This window comes from Pseudorca crassidens, chromosome 2, assembly GCF_039906515.1.
Source record: "Pseudorca crassidens isolate mPseCra1 chromosome 2, mPseCra1.hap1, whole genome shotgun sequence".
Lineage (NCBI taxonomy): Eukaryota > Metazoa > Chordata > Mammalia > Artiodactyla > Delphinidae > Pseudorca > Pseudorca crassidens.
The window spans coordinates 18,640,299-18,652,762 of NC_090297.1; the positions used below are offsets into that span (position 1 = coordinate 18,640,299).

At 56.2% G+C, this 12,464-nt stretch overlaps 1 protein-coding gene across 2 annotated transcripts in view; it reads right to left on the reverse strand.

Moving 5' to 3' along the window:
- The window catches only part of MYOM3 (myomesin 3), a 47,414-nt gene extending 40,075 nt beyond the window's left edge, over positions 1 to 7,339 (reverse strand). The window contains exons 1-5 of one of the 2 annotated variants that reach the window (XM_067724115.1): positions 7,202 to 7,339; positions 4,631 to 4,809; positions 4,267 to 4,347; positions 3,385 to 3,544; positions 2,518 to 2,675 (exon numbers count right to left, since the gene is read on the reverse strand). In XM_067724115.1, the coding sequence (XP_067580216.1) occupies positions 2,518 to 2,675; positions 3,385 to 3,544; positions 4,267 to 4,347; positions 4,631 to 4,791 (560 nt within the window). In that variant the 5' untranslated portion in view covers positions 4,792 to 4,809; positions 7,202 to 7,339. Of the gene's footprint in view, positions 1 to 2,517; positions 2,676 to 2,876; positions 2,915 to 3,384; positions 3,545 to 4,266; positions 4,348 to 4,630; positions 4,810 to 7,201 lie in introns of those variants that run through there. The other variant, XM_067724125.1, reaches the window with a different exon arrangement.
- Positions 7,340 to 12,464: the final 5,125 nt, after the last annotated feature.

A 12,464-nucleotide genomic window follows, 5' to 3' on the forward strand; every position in this document is an offset into this window, starting at 1 on the left:
CATGGCCCTGCAGATCGCCCTGCCCCGCTCTACCCTGGATACTTCCTTTTGTTTTCTGTGAACTCTGGGGTCTGGTTTTATCTGCCACAGGCACTGAACAATGAGGTGGCCTTGTGTCTGTCCACAGCCCACTGGGGTATGTTCTGGAGGCCTGAGGAGTCGGGGTTGGCGAGTGAATGTCTGTGAAAATTAGCTTGCTGTGTGACCTTGGGCAAATCAGTCCCCCTCTCTGGGCCTCTGTGTCCATGAGAACTTTGCATGAAAAATCAGCCCCAGTGGTGGTTGAGTTCAAAGAGGAGGCCTTGGCCAAGAGAGGGCACCTCAACCTCAGTACATCACCTTCCTTGGACAGCACCCCCCCCCCCGCCCCCGTTTGTCTCCATGGCAACCAAACAGTGCTGTGCCCACGCCCCACTACACAGCCCCCAGGCTGTGACCTCTTCTGAAAGGAACCCAACTAAGTCTCCTGTGGGGAGGATGGTGCCTAATCTGCATGCCCAATCTTTCCACATCTCCCAGGCCTGGGGACCAAGGTCAGCCCCCCTCACCCGCCAGCTGTCAGGAACATTCCAGACAACTCAGCCTGGCCAGCTTTCTGCCTTTCCCAGAAAAAGCAGCAGCTGCAGCTCTGGGCACAACCTGGGCAGCCAGAGACCTGAGGTCTCATTTTGCCCCCCTCTGGGCTTCAGTCTCCTGCCTGTACGGCAGGCCCTTGAAGGATGAGGCTGAATGGCAGCCAATCATAAAACAGCATTAAGTGAGACAGCTAAGGCGAGGCACCCAGCCCAGAGCCTGGCTCAGAGAGGCCCACATAAAAGAGTGAGATTTTTATTATTTTTCTAGGTTTATTTTCCCCCTACGTATTCTGGTGTGTTTCCCTCCCCCCCTTATTTTTTTAATTTTTAAGTTTTTGGCCATGCGGCTTGTGGGATCTTAGTTCCCCCACCAGGGATCGAACCTATGCCCCTGGCAGTGAAAGCGCCGAGTCCTAACCACTGGCCAGCCAGGAATTCCCCATATTTTGGTGTGAGATTTTACTTTTGAAGGCTACTTGGCCTGGGAGAGTGATTCTGACATTAATGAATTGTGGCCAGGGCCCACTTCTGCAGTATAAACATAGCCAGCCTGGGCCTTGCCTAACTCGCCTGAAGTTGCCCCTGCATTCAGGAAGTGCTCAATAACTGGTGAATGAATGGACTCGCCTGACAAGCCTGGGCAGCCAGTATCTTCCTGCTGACCGGGGGGCTGGGTCTCTACCAGGGCCCGGGCAGAGCTCTGGAGGCCAATCCCGGGATGATGTGTGGCCCTGCCGGAGGTGATTGATGAAGGGAAACCAGATCCCAAAGCCAGGAGCCCCGGGGGCCACCTGAGTCCCTCTGGCTGGAGGTGGGCCTGGCCTTGGCCTCTGCCACTTACAAAGAATGCTCAGCTCCTTGTTGTGGCAACCTTGCTGGCAAGGGTGGAAACAAGACTCCCTCCCAAGAGGCTCCCATGGCATGGCTTAGATGTGGGCCTCAGTGCCAGGGCAGGGCAGGGCTTAGCTGCCAGGCCAGGCCAGCTGAGCAGCTGACCCCCACTTAGCCCAGGCTGGCTGTTGGGAGCAGTCCTCCTACCGGACTGCCTTGGTTCCCAAGGAATTTGAATGAATGCCACCTGGCAATGACCAGCCCCAAGGCCACCTCCCTCAGAACACTCTTCTTGATTGCTCTTGGCCTAAGCTCTTTTTCTTTCTCTGACTTCTGAGGCATTATATATGCTTTAAGGAAAAAAAAAAAAGAAAAGCCAACTGGAATGATCACTTTCCTACTCTCCACCCCCACCTCCACCAGGCCCATTCAGGAGGCTCCTGCCTCTGCCCGCCTCCACCAGCAAGGCTTCGACTCTGTGGTTCTGTCACGGGTTCACTCCTAGGAACGGCACCTCCTGCTTTCCCAGCACCTTTCAAGTTCTGAGGGCTTCCACGTTGTCGTGGCATTAAATCCTCGCCACGTGCAAGCTGGACAGGAGGTCTTCAACCCATTTTACAGAACAGGATATGGAGGCAGGACCAGAGAGGTTAAGAGCCATAGTTGAGACCACACACCAAGTTGGCAGAGAGAGAGCGAGGCCTGAGCTCCTTCTCACTACAGGGCCCCCGCCCTCCCTGCCTCCCCCCATCTTCCTGCAGCCCCAGGGATGTCCAGCTCAGAGCAGCTGCCTTCACATGCCACCAGAACCATATTTTTACAAGCGCTGGCTCCCCAGGCAGCCCAGACTTCTAGCCCCAGGCTGGCTGGGAGGCAGCTAAGAATAACCCCTCTTGAGCCTCCCCAGCAGCTGCTGCTCTGTTTGGGGAGGGCAGAGCTCAGGGTCTGTGGGTCGGCAGCTTTTCTAAGGCGGCAGGAACTTCTAGGGGAGGGGCCGGGTCCCTGGAAGGGAGGTGTTGGGTGTAAGGAACTCACACTCAGGGAACCCCCAGAGGCCCAGAGCATGGGGGCAGGGCAAGGACCCCTTCTCTCCTGCCCCCCGGGGGCTTACCAGGTGACCTGGGGTGGAGGCGAGGCCTGGACGGTGCAGGTCAGTAGGACCGTGGTGTGCTCCCAGACGGCGTGGGAGCGCAGCGGGATCCAGAACCAGGGCCCGCGTCCGGAACACAGATCCCTCAGCTCCTTGGCCTCCCGGACCTTCTTCTCTGTCTGGAGGTGGGAGGGGGCCTGTGACTTCTATGAGCCGGGGCACCACCTCTCCCCAGTCTTTGCTGTTACCTTTCCCCCGACACCAAGGCTCTGGAGTCGGGCCCACGTGGGCTGGAGCCGCGCACCCCCCCAACCAGCGGCTGAGAGGCAGCGTGCCACAGAGGGCAGGGCGTGGGGTCAAGGCCAAATGCTGCTACTTACTAGCTGTGAGACCATAGGCCAGTCCTCCATTTCCTTATCTGTAAAATGGGGATGATAATAATATTCCCCCACCCTCCTGTGGGGTTGCAGTGAGGATTAAATGAGTTAATATGTGAAAAACGTAGGCACTAATAACACCCATGTAAGTATTACAGCTATTGTTGTCCTGCCCAGGGAGGGGGAATGGAAGTGGCTTCAGATCCCTGACATTTGTTAGGAGTAGCATTCCCTGAAGGTCTTCTGTGTTCTAGGCACTGGGAAAGTGACTTTACCAGCTTGATCTCATTTACTTCCCACCTCGACACCAAGCATTGGTACCACATACACCCATTTTACAAATGAGAAAAACGAGGCTCAGTTAGAATTATTGCTTGACCAAGGTCACGCAGCTAGAGGGTAGGGGCACTGGGATGTCCAGCTCTTCTTGAGAAGGGGGTAGGTTGAGTTGGCTGGCGTGTGATGGGTCTCAGTTTTCAGGGCCCTGGAGGCCCCAGCCCATCCCTCTCACCCGCCGTCTCAGCGCCTTCCGGTCTCGCCTCTGGCGCAGCAGCCACTGGGTCCGTAGGAAGGCGATCTCCATCCTCTCCCACTCATTGCCGAAGCCCACCCGCTTCTGCCCTCTCTCCTCCAGCTGCACGGTGCTGGTCTGGCGCCTCAGCTGGGCCTCCCTGCGGTGACGGAGGCCATCAGGGGTGGAGACCCTGGGGGTGGTGATGTGGGGACGCCCTGGCCCTGCCTTCCCCACGCCCAGCACTGCCGGCCACACTTAAAGCTTCTTGAGGACAAGGGCAACTTTTAATCCTCTCTTGCCTCCAGAATGCCCTGCGTGGGTCCGGCTTTTAGAAGGTGCGTAATGAATATGATTGATCCAGTTCACGAGGCTCTTTCACAAGCCATCGTTCCTCTTGTTTTCACTGCAAGCAGGTGGACAGGTCTTAGTCTCCCCGTTCTACAGGGTAGGGACCTGAGGCTGGGTAACCTGCTCCAGGCCAGCCAGGACCAGGACCCAGGCCTCCTGATGCTCTCAGGCTCAGAGGCCTTCCCATCTCGGGCCTCGTGTCCAAAACGTGGGCTGCTTTCCTTGTTCCTCCTCTCCCCATCCCCGCCTCCTTCCCCGCCACGGAAGCCGGGTGGTGAAGTACAGACCCCCACCAGCCTCTCCCCCGGGGACGCTCCCTCACTACTGCCTGAGGGCTCATCCAGAGGGTGGTGCGGCGGGCCTTGTGGTCAGTCAGCCCCGGGCTTAAACCTCTGACTAGCCGCTTACTCTAGATGTGTAACTTCGGGCAGGTTCTTTAAGCTGAGTGTGGGAGCCCAGTGGGGAGGCAGAGGACTGGACAGGACGACCTCTTCCCAGCCCAGGGCTCTCTGGCAAGGTCACCTGACTTACCACGACGTCTCTGAGGAGGCCGTCAGAGCCAGGGCTGCTGCGAGGGCGTAGTCTGCCGTGCTGAACCGATACTCTTCCTCGCTGCCCCCGGGAAAAGAGAGGTCATGGCTCCTGCAGGTTTGGCTGGGGGTCTGGCTGGGGGATCCATCCTCCTACCTCGGGGTACTAGCAGGCACCCTCGTTCCTCACACCGGGCTCTCAGAAAGCAGGGCTGTGCCTGTCTCCTCAAACTCAAGTACACAGAGGTCAGGGCCACGCCTCCCCCCGCAGACCGGGGCCTCCAGAGAGCAGAGCTGCGCCTCCCCGGCGGGCCGAGGGCCCTGGGGGCAGCGCAGGGGCTGGGCTGGGTCCCCGAGGCTCCCACCTGCTGCGGAAGGTCCGTTTCCGCGCGGAGGAGCCCATCCGCAGGCTGTGCTGCTGTTCAGATTTCTGCTCTTCCTCGTGGCGGTGCTCCAGCCTGTGCATCGCCACGGCCTGGGGTGCCCGGGGCTCCCCCTTCCCTCCCGGGCTCTGAGGCAGAGTCATGGCTGCAAGAGCGACGACCTGCCGAGCCAAGGTACACGGTCACTCCACCAGGCGTCCACCCGCCCCTTCCCCGTGGGGTCCGCCAGCATCTCTGGAGGGTTGCCGGTAGGGGTTCTCTCTCCCGTGGTTAGACAGGGGAGCTCAGGCCCGATGCGGGGGGACCCGCCCAGGTGACAGAGGCAGGCTTTGCGCTCTCAGCCTGGCTTGTCCACCACTCCACGTGCTGCCCCAGTGGCTCCCGGCTTCCAGCGGCACCTGCCCCCATCCCCCACCCCCACCCCCCCCACCCCCCGCCACATGACCTGGGCAAGGCCCTCCCTTCTCCAGGTCTCAGCTTCCCAGACGGTGAGGGATTGAGCACTCTGATGTCCAGGACGTGGAGAGGCAGGCGAGGAGAGTGGGGGACCCCCAGCTAGCTAGCTCTGGGTTCTTTGCACTAAATTCCTTCCCAGATCTGGGGTGCGGTGTCACCAGCAGGCCTCTGAGGGCCCTCTGGCGCTGAAGCTCTAGGATGCCTGGTGGACGCCCTGGAATGGCTTCCAATCCTTCTCCAGGTGGGAATTCGGGGCCAGGCCTCTGACCTGGGAGGCCCTGAGGTAGACCCTGGCCGTGAAGGCGGAGGAAGAAGGGGGGCCCACCCCCTCAGCCCTCTCCTGTCTGCTTCCATGAGGTCCGGCTCTGCCCTGTCCCTGCCTCTCCCTCGGGGCCTGCTGGCTATGGCGGAGTGTGTGTGCGGGACTGTGTTCTGACCTGGGTGTGAACTTGCCCGTGGGGGACCATTCCTCTAAGTCCATGATGTGGTAGGTGGGCCCACTGACATCACCAGAGATCCTTGGCCTAAAAGGGCCTGTTCTGAGGTGTCAGGGGGCTCAGGCTGCCAAGGGTCAATTTTATTGGGATTTGATCCTTCCGGCTCCTAAAAGTTTGCTCACTTTGGACATCCACAAAGGACGCCCAGGGCAGACTGGTTTGCTGCAGAGTGCTCGCCGAGGCCAAGGGCTGCCTGTGAGGCTTCTGGCCTCCTCCAGCGACCTCAGCTGACACAACGGCACGGGCACCCCTTGGGCTTCCCATCCGCTTCCTCCTGAGAAGGAGGGTCTGCCTGCACCCAGAGAATGACTGGCCTGCCCTTTCTGTCCCTTCCTCCTCACAGCCAAGGAGAGAGCCGCTGGGTACCACCCTGCGGAGGGAGGCCCCTGGCTTCCCTGGGACACATGGCCCCGGCCCCAGCAGCTGAGGGTTAACGTTCCCTGGCATCAGCTGCTGGCTCCCTTCCCCGGATGCTCTGCTCCTGATTGGCGCAGCAGGGCAGGCCTGGCGCTCATCCCTGACCTCCAGGGCCGCCTGCAACCAGACCCCTGGCTTTAGTGGATGAGCCATCGATTCTTTTTAAAGCGATGACTGAGGCTAAGGATTAGGCAGCAAGGAGGAGATCGCAGCTTCCCAGTCCTGTCCCCAGAGTGCCGTGTGCCTGCTGCGGAGGGGTCAGCAGGGTGTGGTCGGCCAGAAAGGGAAATCGTCCCCCGTGCCCGCCCCGGAAGGTGCAAAGCCGCGGGCCAGGGGTCCTGCTGTGTGACTTTCCCCACCCACTCCACTTTCCTCCCAAGCCTCAGTCTGTCTGCCGCCCACCCCCAGCCCTGCCCCGCCCGGTCCCCTGACAGCATCCCTCAGTGAGAAGGGGCAAGGAGGCCTCTCCTATTCCTCAGGAGTGGAAGAGACGTGCACCAAGCCACAGTGACTCAGAGCCCTGATGGCAGAAAGCTGGGTCCTGTGGGCGGGAGCGGAGACACAGCCTGCCCAGCCTGGGATGTGCTCTTAATGCTCCCACCAGCTTCCGAGGCTGGAGTGCTGGCCTCGGTTTCGTACCAGCGAGCCCAGGCTGGATGAACGCCCTCCCCGCCTTGCCGTGCGGGCCCTCCGGGCTTGCGCTCATCCCCTGCCTGCCGGGCCGGCCAAGCAGGGCTCCGCCAGGACTGCTCTAGGTTTGCTGGACCTGCCGGTCCACCCCGGTCCCTGCTGATGCCTGCTTCCTACAGGAAAGCCTCCACTTCTCAGGGCATCCCCAAGTGATGTGTGTGCACGTGTGTGTGTGTTTTGTAGCTTTCACATCACAGAAGGCTCAGCTCAGAAGACCCAGGGCCACACAGAACAGTGTGATGGGGCAGAGATTTTTTCTAGAATCCCCTCTCATTTCCACTTGGGATGATACCCAAGCACATGTATACTTTTGCTTTCCAAATCTCCCAGGATCCTTTCCCAACACACACACACACACATACACACACACACACACACACACGCACCCGCACACACACACACACACACACACACTCCACTTGCCAAAGGAAAGCTGAGGGTCTCATTATCTGGAGGTCTCCCTCCCCACCCCTGATCCCTGGAGGTGACTCACAGAAGCAGCCGTGCCCGCTTAGTGTCTCTGGGGAGTAGATTCCAGAGGATGAGAGGGTCCTTGATTTCTTCTTGCCCTGGACTCAGCGGGGACCGGGAGAAGAATGTGATCTTGGAGCCTGCACGGGCCTTAAATATAGCAGCGCTGAAGCAGTGTGATGATAATGGATGAGAACTATGGGGGGGGGGGGGTGCCGACAGAGGGAGGGGCCGTTCCCTGGGTCCAGCATTGCCAAGACGGCAGCAACAGGTGGAGCTGTCCCCACCCCCACCCCCACCCAAAGACAGCTCCTCCCCTCGGCTCCATCCCCACTGCAGTGGAAAGGAGCTCATAGCTCAGGCCTGGTTGTATGGAAAACAGATCAGGGGAGGTTTTCTCAGCTGCTGGGAGCTCTGATCTGAATTCTACCTCCCCCCGCCCTGCCCACCACCGTGACAGGTGCTTTGGGGAAGACCCTCAGCTTCTCTCATCTGATTCCCCTTCTGAAAATGGAGATAGTGAGGCTGGGCCCCCAGACTTTGTGAAGACATGGAGGGGATGTGACCTAAAAATGAGTCTTCAGTGCTCATAAGTTATCACTGGCAAAAATGGAAGTGGGTTTCTTCTCATGTCTCTACACAGCCCCCTCCAGCAGCTACTGACCAGCCCCGCCCGGCCACAGTGGGGTATGTGCGAGGGTGTGTGCAGGGGTGTGGCACAGGCAGGACAGGAGGGGAAGCCTTTTCCTCCTTCACTGTCCAAAGTTCTCAGGCTTCCCGAGTGGCCACTGTGGGAACTTTCTTCCCCATCTTTGCTCGCCCTGCTCCCATCTCAATTTTTTCCCCTCATGTTCATTCATACCTAGGCCTGGTGGGCACTGGGGATGCAGAAGGGAAAAGATAAGATGCCTGACGTTAGGAAATAAGCCCTAATCTAGACGGGGACACAGGCAGTTACAACAGGACGCGATGAGGAAGATACACCTGAGCCCGGTCTCCGGGGATGAGCAGGTTTGGGGGAGGCTGTGCCCCAGTGCAGAGACACAGCTTCCCTCCTGGCCTCCTCCTGGGACCTCAGGGGGGCCCAGCAGCACTGTGCCTGTCATTCTTCCTAGTGCCTTGGGGACCCCTCAGGAGAGGGTGTTGGGGAGAAAATACACAAGTGAGCTCTTCAGACAGAATCTCAGTCTCCTAAAACGGAACCCTCACGCACTACTGGTAAGAATGCAAATTGGTGCAGCCACTATGGAAAACTGTATGGAGGTTCCTTGAAAAATTCAATAGAACTACCATATGATCCAGCAATTCCACTCCTGGGAATATATTTAAAAAATGAAAACATTAATTCGAAAAGATACATGCACCTCAGTGTTCATGGCAGCATTATTTACAATTGCCAAGATATGGGAGCAACCTAAGTGTCCATCAACAGATGACAGGATAAAGAAGGTGTGGTGTATGTATACAATGGAATACTACTGAGCCATAACAAAGAATGAAATTTTGCCATTTGCAGCAACATGGATGGACTTGGAGGGCATTATGCTCAGTGAAATAAGTCAGACAGAGAAAGAAAAATGCTGAATGATATCACTTATATGTGGAATCTAAAAAATAAAACGAACTAGTGAATATAACAAAAAAGAAACAGACTCACACATATAGAGAACAAACTAGTGGTTACCAGTGGGGAGAGAGAAGGGGGGAGGGGGAAGATAAAGGTAGGGGAATAAGAGGTAAAAACTACTGTGCATAAAATAAATAAGCTACAAAGGTATATTGTATAACACAGGGAATATGCAATATTTTATAATAACTATAAATGGACTATAACCTCTAAAGTTGTGAATCACTATATTGTACACCTGAAACTTATGTAATATTGTACATCAAATATACTTCAATAAAAAATATTAAAATAGGGCCTCCCTGGTGGCGCAGTGGTTGAGAGTCCGCCTGCCGTTGCCGGGGACACGGGTTCGTGCCCCGGTCCGGGAAGATTCCACATGCCGCGGAGCGGCTGGGCCCGTGAGCCATGGCCGCTGAGCCTGCGCGTCCGGAGCCTGTGCTCCGCAACGGGAGAGGCCACAACAGTGAGAGGCCCGCGTACTGCAAAAAAAAAAATAATAATAATAATAATAATTAAAAAAAAAATTCTCAGTCTCCTGCCCTATTTGAAACCCCCTTCCCACGCATCTCCCTTCCTTCCCGGATGCAGCATTAAGAGCATCTTTGGGTGGAGACCATTCGATGGCTCTCTCCCATTTTTTTTTTTAATTTATAAATTTATTTATTTTTGGCTGCATTGGGTCTTCCTTGTTGCACGCGGGCTTTTCTCTAGTTGCGGCGAGCAGGGTGCTACTCTTCATTGTGGTACGCAGGCTTCTCATTGCAGTGGTTTCTCTTGTTGCGGAGCACGGGCTCCAGGCACGTGGGCTGCAGTAGTTGTGGCACACGGGCTCAGTAGTTGTGGCTCATGGACTCTAGAGCGCAGGCTCAGTAGTTGTGGCGCACGGGCTTAGTTGTTCCGTGGCATGTGGGATCTTCCTGGACCAGGGCTTGAACCCGTGTCCCCTGCATTGGCAGGCGGATTCGTAACCACTGCGCCACCAGGGAAGCCCTCTCTCCCATTTTATACTGACCCAACATAGGAAGGGATTTCCAAGACCCACATTTATACATTCATTGTGAGGAGTGAGTGTGAATCTGTTTTGCAGCCAAGAGGTGTGGGCTTCCAATCCAGCACGAGACAGACATTTAAACTGGTTCTATAACCCCTTCCCCCCAAAGCAGCCTGATGGAGGTGCCCCCGCCTACTGGCTCTATGACCTTGGGCAAGTCACTTAGCCATTTTGGTTTTATCACCTGTGCAGTGGGCTCAATGATGCCTGCTTTGCAGTCTGATTGCAAAGATTCAAATAGGGAATGTGGAGCCTGTGGTGCAATGTGTGGCACCCAGCAACGTTTGCTAAGTGAGAGCTCCACCAATAACTGCACGACTCCAGGCGCGCTGAGAGCTTTCTCTGCCCCTCCTTCTGGGTGTGGGATTCCCATGTACTCCATGCACCCTAACCCAATGATGGCCTCCCTCCTCCTGATGTGCCTTAAAGTGAGCACAGCTAGCCCTCAGGCCATGAGGCTGAGCAGAGGTCAGACTTGGAGGTATAGGAACCTTGGTTTAAATCCCAACCTCAGGACTTCCCTGGTGGTCCAGTGGTTAAGAATCTGCGCACCCAATGCAGGGGGCCTGGGTTCGATCCCTGGTCAGAGAACTAGATCCCGCATGTCACAACCAAGAGCCTGAATGCTGCAACGAAGATCCCACGTGCTGCAACTAAGACCTAGCGTAGCCAGATAAATAAATATTAAAAAAAAAAAAATCCCCACCTCTGGCACCTGTACTAATGGGGGGATCTTGGCCTCCTTTCTGGGCCGTTTCTTTATCTGCAAATTGTATGCAAGCTCTAAGACAACAGGGAACTTGCCTGCCTGTCTTGTTCACTGTATCCCTAGCCCCAGGAACAGTGCCTGGCATACAACTGGGTCCTTGATATATGCTTTTTTCCTTTCTTTCTTTCTTTTTGGTCACGCCATGTGGGATCTTAGTGCCCCGACCAGGGATGGAACCCGTGTGTGCCCCCTGCAGTGGAAGTGCGGAGTCCTAACCACTGGGCCGCCAGGGAATTCCCCGTGTATGCTTGTCAAAAATGAACGAATGAATACCTATCTTGCAGAATGTTTATGATACTCAAATGAGGTTAAAATGCGTGAAATGCCTCGTATAGTATTTAACTCATGGCTAGTACTTCTTAAATATTTCATTCTTTCTCCCCTCCTTTTCCCTTTCGTTGCCCTCCCTGGACTTGTGAATATTACGGACAATCATTTGAACCCTATTCCACCTGCCAACCACCCTGAACCTCCACACCATTGTCTGACAGCAACCAAACTGTTTTTGGCTGATGGCCCCACCTGGTGGTCAAGTGGAGAACTGTCTGGTCCAATGCGTTCTCCCGCTACCTCCTTTCTCCCTGCTTTAGTCTCCCTTCCCTCCCTCTGCTGTTCTCACACTTCAGTTAATTCCAGTTACTGTTCTTCTCATACTAGCAGGTCAAAACGCATATTCCTTATGCCCCTTCCTCCTTAGAGTGGGAAGGGAAGATCAGCTGAGGGCCTGAGGGTGTGGGGATGGGGTCTCAGAGCTGTGTCCCTCTGTCCAGGCTGACACTCAGACTGCGGATGGGCACAGAGGGATCCAGCCTTGCCCTCCAGGACTCTGGAGGAGCCCTCGTCCCCGACAGCCCTATTCTCTGGGTGGAAATTCAGGCAACCCCTGTGTGTTCTTGGGGCTGGGGGTTTGGGAGGCCAGGGATCTGTAGCCATCCCAGGTTGAAATACCACCCCTCGTTGCAGCTCCCCAGCTCCCATACAGGGGAGGAGAGGGGGGTGGCTCTAGGGGGATGATTTGAGGCCACAAGATAGGAAAACTATGGTATAAGAGCATGGTTCCCTCCACTTGCCTAAGAGGAATCGTCAAAGGAGTTTACTGAGAATCCGGATTCCCCAGTCGCTATGGATTCAGCAGGTCTGGGTTAGGGCTGAAGAAGCTGAATTTTTAGTAAGCTCCTCAGGGGATTCTCATGGTGAGGCAAGTTTAGGAAACCATCTTGGGCAAGAAGCCCCTCTGAGCCACATTTTCCTCCTTTGTAAAGTATCTGTAATTCGGCCTATTAGGGCAGGTGAATGGAAGAACGAGCCAGCGAGGACAGGAACTTCCCAGCAGCGGGGTCGAGTTCCTCCTCCTCTGACTTCTCCTCGTGCAGCCACTGCTGGACTACTATTCGTTTGCTCCTGGGCTGGGTTCTGCCTGCCGTGGAGGCAGGTGATACCTCACAGACTCACCTTTCTCTGGACTGCGTGGGGCAAGGCTGTGGAGAGTCCTGGTGGTGGAGTCAAAGCCTAGGACACTCAGGAATGCCAGCATCCCCACCCAGCTCCGGGGCCTTGGACACTCTGTCCCCTAGCTGGTAGCCTGAGCTGCCTGCCTGGGAGGCCAGAGATCTGAGGGGGTGTGCAGCCTGGTGGGGACAGGGCCAGCCTGAGGAGGGTCACAGGACCCAGAGAGTCATGGACTGTAGGAACGACTGTCGCCCCAAGGAGCTTAGAGAGCTTTGTGGCTTGTGAGTTGGAAGAGGTGTTTATGACTTTTAGTAAAATATCCTGTGACACCCCGGCCCTCTCACCTGGTGAGAACAGTCCAACTGTTAAGCTGTTTTCCACGACTA